At 39.8% G+C, this 23,149-nt stretch overlaps 1 protein-coding gene across 4 annotated transcripts in view; it reads left to right on the top strand.

The window, feature by feature from the left end:
• The window catches only part of ULK2 (unc-51 like autophagy activating kinase 2), a 53,082-nt gene extending 31,045 nt beyond the window's left edge, over positions 1 to 22,037 (top strand). For 3 of the 4 annotated variants that reach the window (XM_032785369.2, XM_032785358.2, XM_032785391.2), the window contains 15 exons: positions 193 to 253; positions 731 to 823; positions 6,145 to 6,282; positions 7,421 to 7,566; positions 8,032 to 8,112; positions 11,930 to 12,216; positions 12,333 to 12,526; positions 13,064 to 13,173; positions 14,057 to 14,209; positions 15,035 to 15,243; positions 16,091 to 16,269; positions 17,287 to 17,405; positions 17,883 to 18,040; positions 19,083 to 19,218; positions 20,142 to 22,037. In XM_032785369.2, coding sequence (XP_032641260.1) covers positions 193 to 253; positions 731 to 823; positions 6,145 to 6,282; positions 7,421 to 7,566; positions 8,032 to 8,112; positions 11,930 to 12,216; positions 12,333 to 12,526; positions 13,064 to 13,173; positions 14,057 to 14,209; positions 15,035 to 15,243; positions 16,091 to 16,269; positions 17,287 to 17,405; positions 17,883 to 18,040; positions 19,083 to 19,218; positions 20,142 to 20,209 — 2,132 coding nt within the window. In that variant the 3' untranslated portion in view covers positions 20,210 to 22,037. The remainder of the gene's footprint in view (positions 1 to 192; positions 254 to 730; positions 824 to 6,144; positions 6,283 to 7,420; positions 7,567 to 8,031; positions 8,113 to 11,929; positions 12,217 to 12,332; positions 12,527 to 13,063; positions 13,174 to 14,056; positions 14,210 to 15,034; positions 15,244 to 16,090; positions 16,270 to 17,286; positions 17,406 to 17,882; positions 18,041 to 19,082; positions 19,219 to 20,141) is intronic. The other variant, XM_075059517.1, reaches the window with a different exon arrangement.
• Positions 22,038 to 23,149: the final 1,112 nt, after the last annotated feature.

Raw genomic sequence — 23,149 nt, 5'->3', positions numbered from 1 at the left:
TTGTGAAATTATCTGTGAAGCAGTTCATATTATTTCTTGCTGCTAATATGGCGATAAAGTGTCTTCGTTTGCATGTATGTAAAGTGTAATAGACATTAAAAGGATTTCATATAAGCAAGAATATAGAAGATACATTTTCAGGACTTGACTAAATTATGGTGGTTTCAATTTATTCTCTGCCTTTTTCTGTAGATGATATGCCATTGGGAGCAGCTGGCAGACGGGCTTCGAGCGACTTCATGATGTGTGGAGGGTATATGTGCTGGGTTTTATCGAACTAAGTTTCATAGTCTAAAACTGATATTTTAGCACAACTTTAGAGTTGTTGGATTTTGGCAGTGACTGGTTTAATTTTATATTGCTAAATGTGGGCTGCCCACTGGAAGGTGAATGTCCCCAGTAGAACACTGTTTGACTATGTAAATACACCTCTACCCCAATATAATGCTGTCCTCAGGAGCCAAAAAATCTTACCGCGTTATAGGTGAAACCGCGTTATATTGAACTTGCTTTGATCTGTCGGAGCGCGCAGCCCCTCCCGCTCCCTGCCTCCCTCAGAGTGCTGCTTTACCATGTTATATCCAAATTCGTGTTATATTGGGTTGTGTTATATCGGGGTAGAGGGGTAGCTCGAGATCAGCAAGTTCTACAGACAGCTAAATGTTTTTTTCTTTTTACAGATAATTCTTCATATTATGTGACCAATGTTTGTGGCTTCTTGTTTTAACAGGCAGTCACCATTAACCATTTCTGGAAGCTCAGGAACTTTACAGAAACCATCCTCAAGCTCCACCCGAAGTAGTTCTTCTGGTTCAGTTAACAGGTATGTTACTGAGTTGCTCTCCTATCTTTTAATGATTTCTCTATTGCTGTAGGGTTGGGTTTTTTTACTGCTGTTGCCTACTGGAAACTCATTTAGGATAGTGCTACTATCTAAGATCTTTCTTTAGTATTTGCTATTAACTGTGTTTTAGCAGTAGAAGGTTGCTCAATTAACTTCTGGCTCAGATGCACCCAATTAAGATCCATGAGGAAAGAAAGAATTGGTGTTTGGCTTTTCGATTAATTCTAAATGTCACTAGCAGCATTAGGTATCCAGGCACTGCCCTCCAGAGAATGGGTCTACATGTCTGATTAGCATTATGTAGTAAACCATACCGACCTCCAGTTAGGAATTCAGGACATTAAAAGCAGCTATTGAGCTATAAAAAGGGAGGCTGTTGCAGTTAAATGTTGATAAACTGGTACACTGATGTGTGCAGTATTGGTCCCAGGATATGAGAGAGACAAAGTGGGAGAGGTAATACCTTTTATTGGACCAACTTCTGGTGATGAAAGGCACAAGCTTTTGAGCTACACAGACATGAGAGGAAGAACTCTGTAACTTGAAAGCTTGTCTCTGTCACCGACAGAAGTTGGTCCAATAAAAGGTATTACCTCATCCACCGTGTCTCTCTGGTACACTGGTAGCACATAGGCTTTTCAGACATACTAGCATACATTAGAGTTTTCAATTGTTAGTGATCCACCAACATCCTTCCATACCTTGGAAATCTGTGTATTGATTAGATATGTGTAAGGAGATGATGGTTCACAATCCCTTTTTCTGTATGTGGAATTCTGCTTTGCAGTACACCTGACTTAAATGTTCAAAACACTTTCCTCCGACTGTAACTGAAGACAAAGTTCTCGGTACAGCTTGTCAGATGATGATGATGACAAACGGCAATTCATTATTTTTTGACTTGGTGACATTTGGAAAACGTCATGTATACCCATGCTTCTGTTAGTTCTAAACAGGAGAATTTAATTTGTCATTTGATGTAATAATTCATTTCATAATCCTATTTTTGATACAAGGGAAAAAGTGGATGATTATCCAAATAGTGACTGCAGATATTGACTGTTTCCTTGGCTTATGTTAATGTTACAGGAAGATGATACTGCCTTTTTTTTTTTTTTTTTAAAGAAATTCTTGTCATAAGAAGAGAAGTTTATCACTTTTTGTTGATAACAAAGCAGTTTGCAAAATTTGCTAACATATGGGCTCTTAAATATAAAAGGTGGAGCTTATACCTATTAAGGGCAGAGAAACAGAATAGCTGATTTTTTAATGACTTTTAGGTCTGAGTTGCCTTGTATGCAAAATATTGTAAGTATATTCTAAATGACTCTTTATGCTCTAAAGGGAGGGATAGCTCAGTGGTTTGAGCATTGGCCTGCTAAACCCAGGGTTGTGAGTTCAATCTTTGAGGGGGCCACCTAGGGATCTGGGGCAAAATCAGTACTTGGTCCTGCTAATGAAGGCAGGGGGCTGGACTCCATGACCTTTCAGGGTCCCTTCCAGTTCTATGAGATACAGCTATATCTCCATATATTTAATGGTAATTGAAGTTATAAAATGTATTTTAGGTGCATTTCCACACTGGTAATGTCAAAGAGCCACTTATTTGTGCTGGCTAGGAACAGGTTTTTGGTATTCCAACTGCAGGTTTTTTAATTACTGCTTGATCAAATTTTGAATGACTAGGGCTGATTATAGGTGACCTGGTATCAGGTGATCTAACAGGCAAACTGGTTAAGAATATTGAGCTGCTTTGGATGTGGTTTGTTGAAAAAGTAGTGTGTGTATTTTATTGATGGTTATGATATTTTGGTTTTATACAGTTCAAACTACAAAGTGATTTTGTTTTTCAAGCTGGGAAATATTCGTTTAAAGTTCAATTATGAATTTTTCACCAAGTATAATTAAGCCCTATGGAGAAATTATTTTTTTTCTAATTGACTGGTTAAATTAATTTTACTAAACTGTGTAACTGTATGAATCATACCCAGGGTTGGACTTTGGGTGTAGGCTTCCGCTGTCCTCCCAAGAATAGCTGTATATTTCTTCAATAAAACAACAAGCAGGGAAATAGGTCACAATGTTGACTTTAAATGACTTTGTCGTTAATATTCAGGAGATGAGAAAGGGGCAACTCACTTTTCTTTAGGGCGAAATGAAGAACTCGCTATACAAAGCCAAGTAAATGAACTTTGCATATAACGAAGAGGGAGTGAGGTCAGGTGGGGAGAGAACTTCACCCAACCCAGTAGCATGACCTGAACTATCTGCAAAGCCATCACCCCTGCCTGCTACTGCTACAGATATAGTAACTGCTGCTCCCCCTGCGCTTGGAATTTAGATGTGGGGCATCCGGTTCTTGGCATTCCCCCATCATGCTACTGGAGGCCTTGTATAGATTCTGTGTACAGCCTGCCCTCTGTGCACGAAAGCTTTAGGCCCTTACATTCAGCATGTGGCCCTTAAAGCTGTGGTTTCATTACTGTCTTTTTGGCAGATTCACCACTGCAGTAGATGAGGTTTAGAATATCTTAATTGTTGTAAAGCTGGGAAACTTCTTTAAATATGAGCTGGAGTTCTGCAGCCTGATCATCCTGCCAGAAAACTGTTGACAGAGTATTATCTGCTCAAATGTGCTCACAACAACTCCTGAATTAACAACGGTTTCTAGTCACTGAACAGCAGCAAGAAGAGGCACTGCTCTCTATCATTAAGGAAGCACCATCCCCAGGGGAGCTGTAGATCATGTTATGTTAGGAGGTATTTTCACAACAGTTTTAGCCACTTGTTTTGCCTCACTGTTAGAGTAAAGCAAGTCATGAGATCTTTTTAAAAGGTTTAGTTAATGGGAAATCAGTGCTTTATAAGGAAGCAATAGTTCATGTAATGGAATGGCAAAGTAATGAATACAGCTGTTTCAAAATAATATCAAGAATCCAGATTTCAATAGAACCAAAGCCAGGCAGTGGTTGTGGTGACTGCTCATTTCCTTCAGCTTTAGCAAGGTGGGTAGGCAAAATAGTTGCTTTTTGTCAACTTCTGTCTGTCACTTCCTTCCCCTGAGAGAGTGAATTTCTTTCTGAATAAAAGATGACTTGGCACTTCTGCCTGCTTGCAGCTCTCAGCTTTCTGTTATGCTGACTGGCTGCTCCTCTGCTCCATCAATGAGTCTTTCTTCCAGTGGTTTTCTGCAGCTCTTTGAAGGAGCATCTCATTAGACCAGAACATGCGTGGTAGAATAGCTCAAATCTAACTCTGGAAGGAGGGAACAGAAGGCTAATCTGGAAGACAAAAGTAGTTCTAAATTCTCTTGAAATTGACTACTTCAGGAGGACCCTTGCTGTCTGATTAGAGTTAGCTTCCACACAGGAATGCACGGATGTCCTTTCCTCCTTCCAGTTTGCCTTCTGTTTTGTTCCTCTGTTTGCTACTTCCCCCTTCCTTATGCTTCACACTGTTGCATTCTTTCCCTTCTCACTACCTTCTCTAAAGTTCCTTTGTGGGCCCAACTATGCCCTGTTGCTCCCACCGTGGCTCACAGGCTAGATTCCCAGCAAGAGTTCTCTTCTGCCTCTGTAGGGGTGAGGTAGGCTGAGGCTGATTTTTGGGCTTATCATCATGAAGGTACCCTTGGGGTTAAGGCCAAGGTTAGAAAAGTTGGTCCTTGTAGTCTGCTTTTTTACGATTACACTGAGGTGGTCCTTTCTCCCAGTCCTCAGTATCTGTGTGGAGTTTGTCATTCAGTCATCTGTAGGTGGCTTCTGGAAAGAAATGTTATGAGCCGTATGGGACGCAGGACTAGTACCAGTATGTGAGGTAATCTGCTAGATTTTCAGTTTCTTGGTATATAAAACTTGCTGAGGGATTTCAGTTTATAAAGGTGAGAAACCAATATTGGAAAAGAATAGGAGCATTGCTTTGGCAATAGGGTTAGCCAAAGGAAGTACGTTCTAGAAAAATACTGTTATGTTTGGCATATATGTATCAATTTCCCCACCAGCTGAATAACCGTATGTTTTTCTCCTGTACTGTGGTTTGGTTTACTGTTAGTAAAATTCAGTAAAGTTGTTAGTCTAGAATCACCAGTGCTTCCTTCATCAGTGTGAAAGCATTGGGGGTTTTTGGGGAATGGAGGACTTCAAGATGTTACATAAAATTTGGTGCATCTAGGTAGTTTGTCTTCATCTGCCAATGCAGAATATCTAATGCAGGCTGGCATGTTTTACACACTAGTTATCCAAGTGGAAGCACGAAAGAGCCATGGGGGACAGGAGGGAGACAGCAACTAAGACAGAAAAAAAAACCTTAAAGAGGACATAAATTAAAATTTTATTTTAAAAAGACAAAACAAACTTGAACAGGTTTTATATTGTGTATTCATAAGTTATTTTTGTCCTGGATAGAAGAAAAGCTATGAATCAATTTTTAGTGTAAACTAATGCATTATAAATCAGAAAATGATTGAAATTAAATATCAATCACACAATGCTTGTAAAAATGGTTTGATTGCAATTCTTCCGATAATTTTTCTCTCTCTGAGGTTGGTAGTTTGTATGAGGGACCAGGTAGGATATCTTGTCTTCCTGGGAGGAATCCATTAACTGGAAACTGCTTGTTATGTTTTTACTTGAAAGTGGTGATAACTGGTTAAATTCTTATCATGGAGAAAGTTGATCCACTTATCAAAACTAACTTTGAGAGATAAGTCACTGACACTTACTGGCTGAAGTACATAAAACTCATCTGGAGCTTGATTAAATGGTTTAGTGCTCAGGTGTGGTGTTTTGGTCATTTTGTGCACCTAGGAGTTGATTACATGACATGTTTTCTTTTTATGAATTCACAGTGTCTCTTGGGAAATCTCTGATTGTGCCTTAGTAGCTTTTGTAAACATTCCAGTCAGTTTTGCTCTTGAACTTCCCGTTCTTTACACAGTGGGTTTTCCTAGAACCACTTTGTTTTGAAAGGTAGTGAACAGAGGAGTTTGACTGGGAGGAATGGAGTTCTGCTGATCTGCAGACTGTGCTGCATGATTGATTCTACCAGTTAGTGTTGCAGTTCTCTGCACTCAGAAGGCCAGTGTAAGAGAAGCTCATTAATGGCAAACTGGTCTTGATCTTGCTTTGGAAGTGATTGAGCCAAACTTGGATAAACTGCAGACTGTGCTGTCTACATGCTCTGCAAAACTGGTGTTTATTTGCCTGTTTCTGGGATTTTCATTAAATATGGACAATGGTACAAGTTAGCACGAGACCCACTTACCAGCAGTCATTTCCTCTCTCAATACCTTCCAACTTCAGACAGTGTCAGCCTTCAGTGTCCCCACGCAGCGAAACGGCACCTATTCCGGTTCCCACTCAGTTACGGAATTATCAGCGTATAGAGCAGAATCTCACATCTACTGCCAGCCCTGTTTCAAACCCCCATGGATCACCGAGGTGAGTTATAACTTTTTCTCTTGGCCTTCCTTTGTGTTTATACACTAAAAGATGGCCTGCTTTTTTGCATAGTAAATTACTACCAGAGTTACATTTGTGTAAGCTGAATTATGTGAAGAATTTAATTGTTTTGCACGGAATAATTCAAAACAGACTTTAGAATGACTACAATGTATTAGTTCATCACAATCTGCAGTTATATGGCTAGCAATGTAGTGAGTTTTTCAGTAAAAGAGAAGTAGAGAAATCCTAGAATATACTCTTGCTTTCTTGTCCTTCTTTGTATCTTCTATAGCATTATGACATGCATTGAAATGTCAGTAATAAGTTCTTCTGTTCTTATTTCACATGTTAATGACAGGATGAATGCATGCGTTGTTTTATTAGAACATCAAGAGACAGATTTATGGTGTGTGAGTTGTTAATTGGGGCGTCATAATAATAAAGAGCTCTTCTTGTGAACTAGACTTGCTGCTTCCTGGTTCACTCCCAGACTTTTCACTCTTTATCCAGCCCATTTATCTTATTTTGGTACCCACTGAAGTCAGAACATTAGGTTCAAGAGACAGATAACTTGCAACCTAGTTTTCTTTTTACAGTTATCTGGCTTTTTCATGATTTCTAATTTTGAGGCTATACTGCTGCAGTGGCAAGGGCCTTACTTTGTTTTTAATAACTTGTTTCCAACAGCTGATCTGCATACCAGGTCCAGTACTTCAAACTCTTCTGATGGGTATATTCTAAGCTCCCTTTTCCTGCCTTAATGATCAGCATTTGTGTTGGAGTCTGTTGCTGTTGCCAGCTTTCCCACTCAATTGTGCATGCAGCAATGGGAGTTCACAGGGGTCCATGCTCTATTGTGGGCTTAACTGCACAGGCTATTACAACTAGTGTCTGAACTGGTAAAATGAGTTGTCTAAAGGTTGGGAACATTTGTGGTAAAAGTCTTCTAATTTGTAATAAATTACAGCCGCGTCAAAAGTTGCAATTCCACTTTGTGACCAAAGGATATAAAATGCTGCTTATGTTTGGTGTGGAAAGTTGAGTTTAAGGCTCATTAAAATCATATTTGGATAAGCATCAATTTCATATGCTTCCCTAAAACGTCAAGAGTTTGTTCTGCGTTTGATCTTTTTAGATCTGCAGCGGTGAGACGGTCTAATACCAGCCCCATGGGCTTTCTGAAGATGGGCTCCTGTTCACCAGTACCAGCAGACACTGTGCAAGGTGTTGGACGCAGGCTGTCAACAGGGTCTTCGAGACCATATTCTCCTTCGCCTTTAGGTAAGCTCACAAATCAGTAGATAATGAGAGGAGACATATCAGGAATAATAACTTCGACATAGAATCATAGAATATCAGGGTTGGAAGGGACCTCAGGAGGTATCTAGTCCAACCCCCCGCTCAAAGCGGGACCAACACCAACTAAATCATCCCAGCCAGGGCTTTGTCAAGCCTGACCTTAAAAACCTCTAAGGAAGGAGATTTCACCACCTTCCTAAGTAATCCATTCCAGTGCTTCACCACTCTCTCTGAGGGAAAAAGTTTTTCCTAATATCCTAACACGAGAGTATCTGGTAAATTCAGATTTTGTCCATTTAGATTTCATTTGCAAAAGTGGCTCATGTTAAGTGATTGTTTGAAGAAAGAATGTTTAAAAGAAGCCTGCAGTCTGTTCTCATACTGTTGTCCTTCCCTCATCAGTAAGGTAGAAATGTAAACTTATATTCTTGCTTTTAATGTGCTTAGTTGGAACCATACCTGAGCAGCTTGGGCACTGTTGCTGTGGTCAACCTCAAGGGCATGAATCAAGGAGCAGAAATGCCTCAGGTGAGTGGCATTAGGTCAAGTTCCATTTCACTGTAAACCTGAATGCACTGAATGAAGTTAGGTTTTAGTCCCACTTTGTGTCCCATTACCCCCAAGTGGCGTACCGAAGGTTACATGGTAAGTTTGTAGAATTTAGAAAAGTACCTAGGTCACCAATCTCCATCCCTGTGGTCAGTCCGCAAGACCATAAGAAATTGACTCATCTCTGTAGTTCACAATATTAAAGAACAGCTCTTTATTCTGGTCCCCTGCAGGTTATTAACCAAGGATGGAAATAAACTTGGAATATAATCAGTAACAGTAAAGTACTTCTTGAAATGTGGTTGTGATGGATCAGCATCTCATGAGAAATGGCAGCAAGAAATATTAGTGTCTGTGTTCAACATTCCCATCCTCATTCCCTCAAGGAATTGACTAGTGTCTGACATTAGTGTTGCTAGGCATACAATAAACTTAGTTCATCATAAATCATTAGGGCATGTAGGCAGCAAACTGAGGAAGAAGGAGATCGGGATTCATGATGCTTTATTTGATACTATTTAAGATGGGTCCTATGGAAGGACTACTCAAAAAGGATACAGGAGAATTGCTCAGAAGAACACACTACACCATTTCTAACTGAAGTTTAAATAGTGACTTTGCCACCAGTGTTGGTCCATTTCTCTCCTGCTCAAGGGACACATGTCTGAACTATCTAAAATGTTAGGTATCTTATTTTGAAATAACACCATAGGATTAGAAAGGACTGCAAGGGTTATCTAGTCCAGCGGATCTCAACCAGGAGTCCATGGCCCCCTAGGGGGCCGCGAGCAGGTTTCAGAGGGTCTGCCAAGCAGGACCAGTGTTAGACTTGCTGGGGCCCAGGGCAGAGAGCGAAAGCCTCATCGCATAGGGCTAAAGCCTGTGACCTGGAGCCCTGCCACCTGGGGCTGAAGCTGAATCCTGAGCAGTGTAGCTTTGTGTGGGCCCCTGTGGCCCCAGGCAATTGCCCTGACTTTTATATGCAGAAAACCAGTTGTGGCACAGGTGGGTCATGGAGTTTTTATAGCATGTTGGGATGGGCCTCAGAAAGAAAAAAGTTGAGAACCCCTGATCTAGTCTAACTCCCTGCCAATATGCAGGAGTTGTTGTGTCTAAACCAGCCAAGAAAGATGGCTATCCAGCCTCTTTTTTAAAACCTCCAGTGAAGGAGCATCCACAGCCTCCCTAGTTAGTCTGCTGCATTGTCCTACTGTTCTTAGAGTTACAAAGTTTTTCTGAGATTTAATCTAAATCTCTTATGCAGTACGTAAGATGTTTAAATGTTAAGATATACTGTTGAATTTTTTTTGTTTACTTGAAACTTGTTTCCCAAAACTGCCCTCTGGTAATGAAGTCTTTCACTTCCACGACAAATGTAGCTAGTAGCTAAACATTTTTAATATCTGACAACAGTTCAGCCTGTGTGAAGTGAGTTCTGTCCACGGTGGTTCCATGTCACAAAAATAACCAGCACAGTTCGTATTCATATTAGCAGTCTCCATATAGGTCAAGGAATGTGACTAGTCTGCAGACTGAAATATCCTCTTGCTTCAAAAGATGATCCCTCCAGAATATGATAAGCCGCTTTCTAAGTTGTACGTGTATCTGTTCTTGACTTAAATAGGGGTTTATAGGACTGTTATTTTAGCGCCAGCAACAAATTCACTTAAACATGTACCCTGCCACAACTTAGTTCTTCTCTTTTTATAGCCTCTTGAGTGTTTAAATTCTTTTACCTCTTATTAATGAACTGCTTAAGTCCTTTTCATATTTGACTTGTACCACTTCTTAATATTAAAAGCTTCTGGTATTTTTAATTGTAAAATACCATAAACTGCAGTTGTTTAAGCATTTAAATAGGTATTCAAATTCAAAACCCATGGACATCATGGCTGCCCAGATTTAAAGTGAAATACCACCACCATTTCCGAGGAATTGAAAATGTTCTCCTGAACGTAGTTGTTTCGGCCAACAAAGGGGAGAGAGCAATTTACAAAAGAATCTAAAAACTTTAATTCAAAAACAACAGCCAATGGCTCTTTGAGACTTGGATTTCTGAAGTGACAGATGATGAGTTTCTAAACTCTCCAGCAGAAGAGCGAAGGGATTTCAAACAATCAAAACTGCTGACTGAGAATTCAGAGGGAGAATCTGACATGAGCACTTTGGAATTGTGGGCAAGCAGGTAATTTCCAAAACAGTCATTGCTTAATGGAATGGAATCAAATCAAGGTGAGGTAGGTCACAGTCACTTTAACTATAGTGAATATAGGCCTCATAAGGTAATTAAAAGATTCGGCTAAATAGTTACAAACACTTCATTGAATGAACTTGGAAGAAGGTTTAAGATGAGTGGTTTTGGACGCACCAGTTTATGAAACAGAACCTGAATTCAAAAAACTGTTGATTTGGCTGCCTCTTAAGAAACAGATATATTGCCATGTTACTATACAGTATAGCATGAAAAACAAGCAAAGAAGTTAACCACTGTGGTGTATTTTCAAAGTTCTTCAACTTGACTTAAAGATAAGTAAAAGTGTTAGCACTTCATTGTCAGAGTTGTTTAAGATTGTGAAGAGGTATGTGTTATCATCAAGGCTGTGACCATGAGACGTCAGTATTATGTACAGTCCTCACTTGGTGCAGTACCTCATCTGAAGTATAAGAGGATGCCATTAAATTTCAATCAATATAACCGATGGCATTGATAACTGGCCATTTTGCGTTTGAAGCTTGATATTAACAAACTAATTGCATTCCCATTAGGAACACAGAATTTACAGCATTGCATTTTAATGCTCCATCTGGAACATCAGCTGCACAGAGAGAAAATACCTCCTTTAGGAAGGGCACCTGTTTTTGGGTGCAACTTTTGAGATAATACTCCTTACTCAAAGCTCATTATTTAACCAAATAGGTCCTAAAGTTCCTTTGTCTAGGTTTGCACAAGAAAAACCTGACGTTAGTGCCAAGAAGTGGACTTGTTTTGGGCACGGAGGGTTTTTAAGAAATATTCCCTTTGGTGGAAGGTAGAAAACAAATAATCGAAGTAATAGGCCTTTGCATTACCTTGTTGTGTTAGTATCTGCATTCTTTGCAGAAGCCATGAGATGAGTTGCCTTTTATGATTGGAGACTGTTTAATTAAACTTAAAAAAAAAAAAAAAAAAAAAAAAAACTTTTTTGTGACTTATCATCAAAAGATTATCAGAATAGGAAAAAGTCAGCAGGGTGGGTTCCCTTCCTCACTTCCTGTGCTTTTTTTATTACCCATTTCCACCTTTAGTAATGTTATGTTTGAAAAGCTTTCCTTTAGTAATTACTGTCATTGTTTAAAGTAACTTCTCAGTGATACTGTCCTAAAAAATGTTCCCTTCAGATACTATATACAATAGTGTAATTCCATTACTCTTTCTTTTATCTGGGCTCTTGGCTGCTTTAATTGAGAGTTAAGCACGTGGTGTGCTGTACCTGTTGGAGCTGACCCTTTCATTTATTATGGCTCAACTCTCCAGAGGTCCTGAAGCAGCCAGTACAGCTGTCACCTTGAAATCCTGTCCCTTTGGACGATTGACCATGTTGTGTATCACTCCTCACTGTACGTCTAGCCTTTAGTTTGGACAGCTGGCATTCTGAATCCACTCCTCCTGCCAGCTGATGAACAAACGTATCTCACAATGATATAAAACTCTGTTCTTTCAGATTAACTTCAGAGTCGCTTAATGTTTCATATTTTGTAGGACTGTTTTTAGCCACTGCTAGCAGAATCACACTTTCTTCTTGGTGCTTCTCCCCAGGTTCTCCAGTACCACAGTCTCAGTCACCACAGTCCCTCTTGATGGGAGCCAGGCTGCAGAGTGCCCCGACTCTAACAGATATCTACCAGAATAAACAGAAACTTCGAAAGCAACATTCAGACCCTGTGTGCCCATCATATGCAGGGTATGGGTATTGCTACTCTCCACAGCCAAGTAGGCCAGTCAGCCTGGGAACATCACCTACAAAACACATGGGATCATCACCTAGGAGCTCAGACTGGCTATTTAAAACTCCATTACCAACAATTATTGGCTCTCCCACTAAGGTTTGTTAAATTTAATTCTGTCTGAAAAAAATTGTTACGATATAGTACTTACCTACAGCTATCTCAGTATCTGAGAGTACTCACTTGTATGCTAACCAGATTCAATGCTTGTTTAGGCAACTGCTCCTTTCAAGATACCTAAGACTCAAGCATCCTCAAACTTGCTGGCCTTGGTTAGTCGACAGGGTTCGGCGGATGTCCCATTGCAGTCTAAAGACGTGACTGATCCAAGGGACTTCACACACTTCCACTCGACACAAGGAAGTGAAAAACAGGCAGTAGAACAGCACAGCAAGGCTCCATTTGGCAGGTAGAAATCATATCTATTTACAAACTGCAGACATTGTGTAGGCATCACTTGTCTATAGAATTGCCATGCTGTTTTGAAACTGGAGTGCTGTTGCGTGCAATTTATAGCCTGTGGTTTGTTTTGAGATATTTCTTGCTATGGAGACATTGGAGGTTTGTGTGTACCACAGAAACCTCACGTGCAGTGTAAAAAAATACAGTGTTGACATCCTGGACTGCTTCACTGTATTGCTATTAAGTTCCCTTTTATTTGTTTTGATCATCTAAATTTGGAGTTCTAGTCTCCACTGTTAGCCTCCGTCCAGCTTTTACTTCAGAATTCTGATAAACTTAATATGGCTAAACTTGAAATATCATCTTAACCTTTGGGGTCTTTGCACGATTGTAGTCAGTTTTATTTCAGTAAGTCCAGTGTTGATACTACAGAGAATTCTTGAAATCAGAGATGTAACATCTACCAGAAAGCCACCCTCAATTATGAGGTGCAGAGGAGGCTACGTTGAGAATTTTTTTCATTTTCATTTGCTTTTCTATGTAGATCTGTCAGTACTGGGAAGTTGTCAGATCAGCAAGTGAAGACTAACCTTGGTGGCCAGTTATATGAGGGCAGCACAGACAGCCTCAATACTGAGCGACCAATGGATACAGGTAAAGAACAGATTAGTTCAGATATTACTGTAGTTTAAAGCATACAACTAAATTATCATTCCATCGGTATTAGGAGTTTTATGGACATGCTCACTGGTTAAAGTGGTTGCTGTGTCACGAACACTAATGTTGGTTCTAATAGTACTTTGACACAAACATAAACTCTTCAGAAGATTTCTGCATGTCTATGTTGAATATCTTTATAAAGCACCATATATAGTTGGGCACTGTCTGTAAATAGGAGCGTCCCAGAACTGCCCTAATTATAAAAATATCAGAGCTGTGTATGCTCATTTGGGTTTTTTTTCACTACCTCTGTTGCAACTCCATCTTCTTATTCCAGCTTGTTTTCTCATGAAGGTTAGCTTCCATCATGCTGGCTTGTTTTATCTTCTAAGCCAAGTGATTGTGCCTTCCATAAACCAGCCAACAGAGGATGCTGTACCAACCTTATGGCTAAAATTACCAACAGTTTTTTTGAAACCAGGGTGCTATCCATGGAGGCCTGATTTTTTTTTTTTTTTTTCAGCCTCCTTCCTGCCTGTCTTATTTTCTATAGCATCTATTTCCAGAGAGTCTAAGCACTGTCTTCAGGTTTTCAAAAGTCATCTGCAGTTCTCTTCCCGAAGAGAAGAGTTTTTAAGAGCAAATTTAGTTTCAAGTGGAACTTGGAAGGAGATGTGAAAAGCTAATGGTGCATCTTAGTTCTGTTTGTGTTCAGCCAAGTGGCCCAGCGCTACTTGTGGCATGTGGTGGTATTTGCTGTCAGACTTTGAAGATGCTCTCATTTTTGCCCAGTCTAGTCCAAAGTCTGGCTCTGTTTCAGAGAGTGCCGTGTATTGTATCATAAGGACTAACATACCATGTAAACCTTTTATTTCAGCTCCAGCAGGGGCCTGTGGAATTGTAATGGCACCTCCTTCCATGGGAACTGGAACAAGTTCTAGGGCAGTAATGTTTACTGTGGGTTCCCCTCCAAACAGTGCTACCCCTCCTACTTGCACCCACATGGTCCTCAGAACTAGAACAACTTCAGGTAAGACACCCCTTAAAACAATGTCTCTTTGGCAAATGTAATGCCTAAATTTGTAAGCTCTTTGGAACTGGGACCTGATTCTTCTCCTGTGTTTGTAAGGTGCATGGCACAGAAAGGCCTCAGGACAATGCTGTAGCAGGTGTCAAACAATAATCAGGACTAGAGAGGACTGTCAGTCTAGGTCTTCTGAGTTGCTCTCCTCAAGAGAGGGGTGGAGTTGCTAGTTGAACATTCTACTGTGTATGTTTGCATACACAGTCTGCGCCATGTCTGCGCCATGTCTGCGCCAGTCTGCGCCATGTCTGCGATGGGATCGAACGCTGTTCGTGGCATACCTAGTTGTTTGTTCCAAAATATAAAAAAGTAGATTTTTAAACGCGTCTCTGCCCTTTGGTCATACACAGTATGCAAGGAATAATGCATAAGGTTTGCAAGTGTACTGGATTCCAGCACGCCTTAGTGTGTGCTTTGAAATATAGAAGCCAACAGGCTAAATGCCTTCTTCCATATGAAGTGTGTATGTCCAGCAAATCTGCATAAGGGTGTTTTTGTGAACTTGATTCTGTCTGTTGATTTTGACTGGGTGCCTGCAGTCAGAATCCTTGTCAGCCAATCACTTTTTCTTTTCACAATGCCCATTTCATAAGTCTTCACTGTCCAATAAGAAATGCTGCTTAGGTGCTGGACCGACGATATAACGCATAACGAAAAACTCCCCCAGGTGAATTTGTGGTGGCTTCTGCTTTATTCTTTATTTTTAACTTTAGCCCAGAGCAGCCAGATGGACCAAGCTGTTGGACTGAATGTGTTTTATTTTTCTTATAGTTGGATCAAACAGTTCTGGAGGGTCTCTCTGCTCTACTAGTGGCCGTGTATATATGGGCTCCCCTCCTGGTATTTATATGGGTTCTCCTCCTACTGGAGCAGAGGCAGCTCCAAGTCTGAAGTACATGTCATATGGTACTTCACCTCCCAGCTTAGAGGGTTTTATCACTTTTGAAGCTCCTGAACTGCCTGAGGAAACATTAATGGAGGTACAGAAAAAATGTTTTGTCATGTTTGATGCCAATAAATGATTACTTAGAAGTGATGGAAATATGGCTGAGCATCTGCCTGAATTGTCCTTTTAATAGTTTCCTTTTTACTGGACAATATCCCTTTGTAAAGCTTGAAAAAAGTTCCCTATCTGTTTGTCCTTTTCTAGCTGACAGTTATTCCTTATATCCTGTATTTTCAAAGGGGACAAAATGAGCATGTCTGCTTTGGTTTAACAAAGCTTTCCACTGATAGGACACTATTTCAGTGCCAAATCAATGTTACATGTGTGCTGACAGTGCACACCCTGCCATAGCTTACTGCTTGTCCAAAGCCAGCAAACAGGGAATTGTGCCAGCACTTTAATCATAATGAACCTAATGATTGTAGAGCTGAATTTAAATTGGAGTAAAGCAGATGTTAAATACTCTGTTGCTAGATACCAAATTTGTTATACAATGAAAGCTGAACACTTCTTTTGGTTTCTCCTATATAAGGGTCTAACATCCTTGTGGTTGCTGATAAAATAATAAATACATGCCACTTGTGAGTTCTTTAGTCACTCTGCAGATTGGTTTCAACAAACTTAGAGCTCAGTGTCCTGACTCTTTGGGCCTTTGTTACAAGGTTTTAGCATATATCTGCAATGTGTTTAGTTTGTTTTAAATGCAAGATAATTCATCTCAATTCTCTTTGAGCTAGTGAGTCCTTGAGTTCCTGCTATTAGTATTAATCCTGTGTGCGTTGCACAGTGTTGCCAAGATGCTGACCATTCCCCAGATAGGCCATATGGCAAATACATGGCAGCTATTGTGATTAAATTGTCTTCTTTTTTCCATCTGACAGAGAGAACATACAGATACACTGCATCATCTGAACATGATGCTGACATTTATAGAATGTGTACTGGACCTGACAGCAGTACGGGGAGGAAACCCAGAACTGTGCACCTCTGCAGTGTCATTGTATCAGATTCAGGAGAGTGTGGTTGTTGATCAGATAAGCCAGCTAAGCAAAGAATGGGGGTAGGTATTTGGCTAAGTAGTTGTTATAGAATTAGTGAATTTCAGATGAATTCATATGTCTGCTCATGACAGTCCTCGTTCTGACTTTGTCAGAAGTGACCTTTCTGCTTTAGGGAACGTTTGGTGGTAGTATGAACGTTTAACAACTGAAAACCAAAAAGGCCCATAGAGTGGCAGATGAAGAACTAGGAATCCTGGAAGAGGGAAAGTGTTTTGGGGTGGTGTTGGTTTTTTTTCCTCTGAACTGTCAGATGACTGGAGGGCGAGGTGGGTGGCTGCTGCCTGGAGCAGTGTTACGCTTTGTCATGCCTGGGAATCTGAGCTCCAGTCTTCACACCCTCAGTTATGGGGAAGAGGGCACTCTTTGCATGACTCCATCAGTAACCATCTCTGGCTGACCAGGAGCAGCAATACTGAGTTCCAAAAGGAGTCACATCTACGCCTCTTTCAGAGAAGCAGCTCAGTCCTGATGTGAAACCTTTAGAAGTGAGGAGAAATAAGGTGAACATGCTGGTGATGGGAGTGGAAATCTGTCATTTCTCCCTTCCTGCAGGAAAAAAAAAAAAACCTAATGTATGTGATGGTCCTAAATGTTGTAATTCTGAAAGTAATGCCTGGGTGGGAGGTGGAGGGGTGGTTGTAAGGACACTCAAGAGAAAAGTGCAAGCAAGGGCTTTCTGGAAGGACATTGGCCTCATGTAATTAACCTACAAACAACAAATTGGGTTTCTTCTATTTTGCACATGAAAGCAAAGTTTATATGTGCACTGTCTCCTGGCCAGAGAGATGGGATCTCTCACAGCCAGTGCTGCACAGAGGACCTGGGGTGCTTTGTCATTTTTGTACACCTGTTTCCTCACTCCCTGACAGTTATTTCCTGCCAGCACATAGTGTGGGGAGCAGAGCCATTGGGAGGGTGTCTGGTTAATATCTGAGTGTCTGGCTGTGGGTTGAATATCTTTATTTAACAAAGAAGAAAATCTGTAAAAAATCAATGCTAAAATTATTTTTTTCTAGACAAGTAGAGCAACTGGTGTTGTATATGAAAGCAGCACAGCTACTAGCATCTTCTCTGCATCTGGCCAAAGCACAGATCAAATCGGGAAAACTGAACCCATCCACTGCTGTTAAACAAGGTATATGCAGCCATTGCTTTTGGACACTGATTCATTTCCTTTGCTTGTGAATTATTGACATTTCTTTGGCCCATCAGTGAAAAAAATTGAGTTGAAACATTCAGGATCTCACTGTGGCCAAACATCATACTCCCTTCTTGCTCTATTAGTCACTAAGGAAACTTCGACTCAATCAGCTGGGCAAAGAGGTATCTTAGCACTTTCCAGAACTGACCATGCTTACTTGCACTTCTGGAGAGAGAGAACTGCAGACACAGAATTGCTTAATTACTATGACAAAAAGATGTTGTTAGTGGTTAGGGAATGGGTAATTATTAATATGAAGTGAAAATTATTTGATAATACTCTCCCGACAGCAAAAATGACAAGTAGATGGTAAAATAAAACTACAAAAATAAACACTCACTTGATTAGAAAGCTACCTTGTAAAGCTGAATTTAAATGTTTTAACCTTTTCTTAACACTGACTTTCTCCAGTTGTCAAAACTATGAATGAACGATATAAATTCTGCATCACCATGTGTAAGAAGCTGACAGAAAAGCTGAATCGTTTCTTCTCTGACAAACAAAGATTTGTAGATGAAATCAACAGTGTAACCGCAGAGAAACTCATCTACAACTGTGCTGTGGAAATGGTAAATCATTCCTTTCACCTGCATTTAGGGTATTGAGATCAGTAAAAATAGTAACACTTTTTGTGATGGGCACAACCTCCTCTCTCACATCTTTCTAATCTAACCAGATAGCACTGCATGTTTGGCCTTAATCCCATTCATGCCAGGGCTGATGTAATCTTCCCCCAGATCATTTCTGAAGTTCCTCGCTGATACAGTTGCTCTGACGTTTTCCCACATATCAGCAGGTTTTGTATAAAGATACTACAAAATGCAGTCCTAAGCTGTACAGTCTATGATGGGCTTCTGTGCGCCAGAGTGTCACACAATAAAGCTTACTGATGCATAGAAATAGAACACACACAGCTTCCCAATCAACTGGTTTTAGTTTAGGGAGTTGTTTAGAGTTGGGGGACTCCTAGGTTGGACAAGTGTGTCAGCAGGTCTATAGAAAATAAAAATGTTAATAAAGAAACATGGGGAAAAGGTATCTGTGTATCTGACAAGTTTTGAGTACACAGATATTTGGGTAAACCCAGGAACAAGGTGCAGCAACTGTTATCACTTTAGGAGACTGACTGACTTTCAGATAAGGGGAAATTCTGGTGAAATGGAAATGGATATATAGTGGTGTTAGACATAAGATCTTGGCAAGTATCCACTGTATTTTACCTCCATGACTCGGTAGCCACATACGAATTAGCTTGTCTCCCTCACAGATAAAATAAGCTTAATAACAGGTGTGTATATGTGAGTAGTTACAATTTGAAATGTACGTATATACTGTACCTTGCTTAATAGCGAAGGATCATAAAGCATTTCACAGTCTCTACATGCAGGACTCTGTTCACCTAATGGCACACAGAAACTTACTTTCCTGTAACATCTCCATAAGATTATATTAAAAATTATAAAACCAGACCAGCATACTTAAGGTACAGAAGCACTGTTAATTAGCATCCACAGAGTGATGCTCATTTATCAGTCAGTTCTCTGAGACAACTTTTTATAATAATATTTGCTTAGAACAATTCATATAGCTGATACTAATGAATGCTTCCAGGTTCAGTCAGCAGCACTAGATGAGATGTTTCAGCAGACAGAAGATATTACATATCGATACCACAAAGCAGCCGTGCTGCTGGAAGGACTGACTAAGATACTGCAGGACCCTGCAGATATAGAAAATGTTCACAAATGTAAGTCATTTTGGAGAGTGTATTTTGTGTACCTTGGTAGTAACTGGAAATTCTGGAGAGCGTAAAAAACTTGATCGTCTACTTCTCTTCAAAATGCATAAAGTGCTTCTTTATTATAAAAATAGCAACATCTGGGCTATGGAGAACAGAATAAACGGGTCTAACATTTTGGGAGAAATCCTGGCCCAGTTGAAGTCAATGGGAGTTTTGCCATTGACTTCAGGAGAGCTAGGATTTCACCTCTAGTATTGTTTGCCAATCCATGCAAAGCCTCTTCACAAGGCAAATGCTGCTACATCTCAAGGCACAAAGCCTTTTGCAGTATTGCACTTGTAGTGGAAGTTATTACTGATGACTAAGACAAGAGTTTTTAAAATGTAAGAACTCAGAGGAACAAATCTATGTTCCAAAAGTGGAAAACTGCACAAATGAAGGGCAAAAGTAGATTTGTAATAAATTCAATTTAAAAAGTAAATCCAAAGGATAAATGCTGAACTTCTGAAACAAGACTAAACACAAACAGTGGGTAAAAATCACTGTGCTGAGCTGTGTGTTCAACTTTTTAAATAAAATCCTCTGAATGCAGCTGAACTTCCTTTGGCTGATATTTATTACCTGCCTTGTATATTTAACTCATGGGGGAGGCACCTAGAGTGTAAGATGGGCACTTATATTTGTGTATATATTAAATATATGTAAATCTGTAATTTCATGGTTAGGCGTAGCCTATAAAAGCAGCAAGCACGAGAGGAGCAGCTAGTTTGGATGGTTTTCAAGCGTTCGTCCTTAGCTGATGGTGCTATATAACCTGAAGAGTCATGTCTGTTTTGATGCAATCATTTTATTCTTTCTGCACTGAAATGAATTTGCGCTTGATGTGTTCGGAACTTGACTGTACTTTAACATTTGTGGGTTTTTTTCAGATAAATCTAGTATTGAGCGACGGCTCTCTGCACTTTGCTATAGTACAGTGGCTGTATATGAACAGTAGCAGTATCCGAAGGACCAGGTGGTGTGAACAGAAGGGACCACTCAGTGACATTGTACCTTTTTTTTTTTTTTTTTGCTACTTTTTGTTGTCATTGTCCCACTGCCCTGTGGAAGACAGTTTTTAAAGTTCTATGGTGACTACCAAAGAAACAGCAGTAAATTCAAAGAGGAAAAAATCCAAAAGTACAACATTTATAGAAAATCTGCCTTACTGATACAGTCACTCGTCCCTTTTTCCTCTTAGCAGCAGAATTTAAAAGAAATGTCTTCACGTTTCTAACTGAACTTTGTACATGTACTTTTAACTACAACGATCAATTTTATTTTCCTTATAAAGGACTATTCAGAATGGATCCTTCTTCACAAAGTATACAAAGCTTTCATAGGGAGATTCCACTCAAAGGTTTGTGGAGGACTGTTTTTTAATTGCCAGTTTCAGACTGTTGAATAAGGGTATGAAATTCCAAATGTATAAACCTGCAGTTTGAAGCTTTTGTGGCTAAGCTTGTCTAGATCCAAGCTTACATCTTGTAAATACAGCTCATCAGTGAATAGAGGAAAGGTGGGAAGTAAGTACTTTTAAAGAATGGGAGGAAGAGGTCAATGGAAGAAATTTTGCTCCATCTCTTCAAAGTACTCAAACAATTTAATCAGCTGATATAGAAACAACTAGATGTTCTTCTTCCAAAACAGTTTGTATTGCACTAATTTACTAAAGCAACTGTACACTTATTTTTGAAGAACTATTAATTTAAAAAAAAACAAGAGAAAAGGCACAATGGACTTAGCTGAAAAAGTTTTATTTCAGTGTATATAAAATGCTTTTCAGAATTCCAAATGTAGCTTGTAGAAGACTTTCAGACAAACTATAAAAACTTGTATTCATGTGAACCTTTCCATTTTATACCTATTTATCTAATACTTGAGTAACTACTGCTACAGACTTTCTCCGTAATGGAAATGTTTTGAGTTGCTGGCTGTCTGCTTTCTATATAGGTTTGGTTGCATCTTTGGTTGTGCATGCCGTATGTGCATTATTGCCTGCAGTCTCTGTAAGCATAACAGCAGCTCTCTGCATCCTGTTGCTTGGACAGTATTAGAACAAATACTGTATATTGAGAGGCTCTGTTAGGAGCCATGGGAGACTAGAAATAAGGTTTGGAATTGGGATGCTGATTTAGTGATGTGGGATTTCTACATACAGTACGTGAAAAATCAGGGTATTTGTGTGTGCATTTTTAGGGAGAGGTGGGAAGCGTCCCATAGCCTCATAGGCATTTATCATTTCAAGCATCCCTTTTGATCATCAGAACAGCAATTCATAAAGTATTTGGGCAGATCATCTTCTCTGGAAATGGTTCCTATATTTTACTTTTGGAAGGTTTTTTGCTTTTGTTTTGTTTTGTTTGGGTTTTTTGGGGTGGGGGGGGGAATTCAACTGCTTGAATACTTGAACAAAGCATTCTCCAGGACAAAATCACTTTAATCCTCTTTTAGATGCCGTGGTCTGAACTATTTTACAAAGTTGTACAGTTCTCATACATCAATATTGTTTTAGTGTACTGATAACCATGTGTTTCCTTTACTTTGACAAAGTAATGTACTTTTACCCTTATTTATCTGTATGAAATTCCAACAGTTAATTTGAAAGTGTTTATTTATATAATGTTTGTATTTTTAGGTCTTTAATACAGTGTTTCTACCTCTCCTTTGTAACTGCATGCATTATTATTGAAACTAGGTAATAACTCACTGAACTGTTGCATAATAGCCTTTTTATTATGACCTGTATAAATGTATATTCAGGTAAAATAAAGACTGACACCAGATGTGTTTCTATGGTACAACCTTAGTTTGTATCTTGCACTATAATTGGGGACCCTTATATTCAAAAAAACACTGCAATATTGGCAAGTGTGTAAATCAAGGACTGAACAGGCCCTGGAGATTAAACTTGCTTCACAGGCCAAGAGGTGCATCTGGCAGCAATCAGCTGAGGCATGTTGGCAGAGCAGCGTGGTGGAGCTTGCATTGCTGCTTGTGCTCAACCTCTTTGGTGACAGAATGGTCTCCAGCACGACATGTACTGGAGCTACCTTTCCTTAAAGCAAAACCTGTTAACCTTGATTTGTTTAAAAAATGTCATGGATTTGAAAACCAAGATGCTAAACAGATTTTTGGCTAAGAGCTGGAAATCTTTCAGTGAAATGCCTGTTAGTTGCCTTTAGCAAAGAGGCTCAGTGTTTGAGTTGCTAGAAACACATGTAACTACATACACCTGACAGATGGGCTAGTTCTGAATGACATTTCTGCCTGCTAAAAGTTGCAAAATTTAGTCCTTTTCATTGTGCTGCTGAAGCTGCTTCCCCAGTGGAGTGTGGTGGAGTAGCTGAGAAAGGACTGTTTTTTCTTTGCTATACTATCAAGATTTTCCAGCATTTGCCAGAAAAAGAAAAAAGCTGCTCGGAACTGGACCCTAATTATAAAAGAAAATGGAAAGGGAGGAGCACGGTGTGTTGCTGGAATAGCTGAACATGCATCTGGCCCTAATACAAAGGTCTGGGAGATAGGTGGCTTTTCCAAAGAACTCATTGTTGTCTGTCTTTCACAGAATTCAGGCTCTCCCTCTCCCCTCTGCTCCTGCCAACAGTCTGCAGCTGCACAGACAGGAGGGAGAAGAAAGGGCCATTCTTGTTTGCTGGTTTCCAGGAGGAGGAGGCAGCCAGTGTTGAACATGGCCTGTCTTTCTGTGTAAACGTTTGACACAGAGTCTGAAGTTGTCCCTTAACTCCAGCTCTCTCCTTTGAACAGCAAGTGTCTGATTCTACCAGAAGCTTTTCTCACCCTTTTAAACAAAAACAAATCAAGGGGAAACACTTCACCCCTTCAGTACTGTATTTCTAATTCAGATGCAGTGGACTTTCGCTTCCCTTAAGAGGAT

The sequence above is a fragment of the Chelonoidis abingdonii genome, chromosome 20 (assembly GCF_003597395.2).
Source record: "Chelonoidis abingdonii isolate Lonesome George chromosome 20, CheloAbing_2.0, whole genome shotgun sequence".
NCBI classification, from domain to species: Eukaryota; Metazoa; Chordata; order Testudines; family Testudinidae; genus Chelonoidis; species Chelonoidis abingdonii.
Note: the sequence above shows the minus strand (reverse complement) of the source record. Positions and strands in the feature narration are given on the sequence as shown.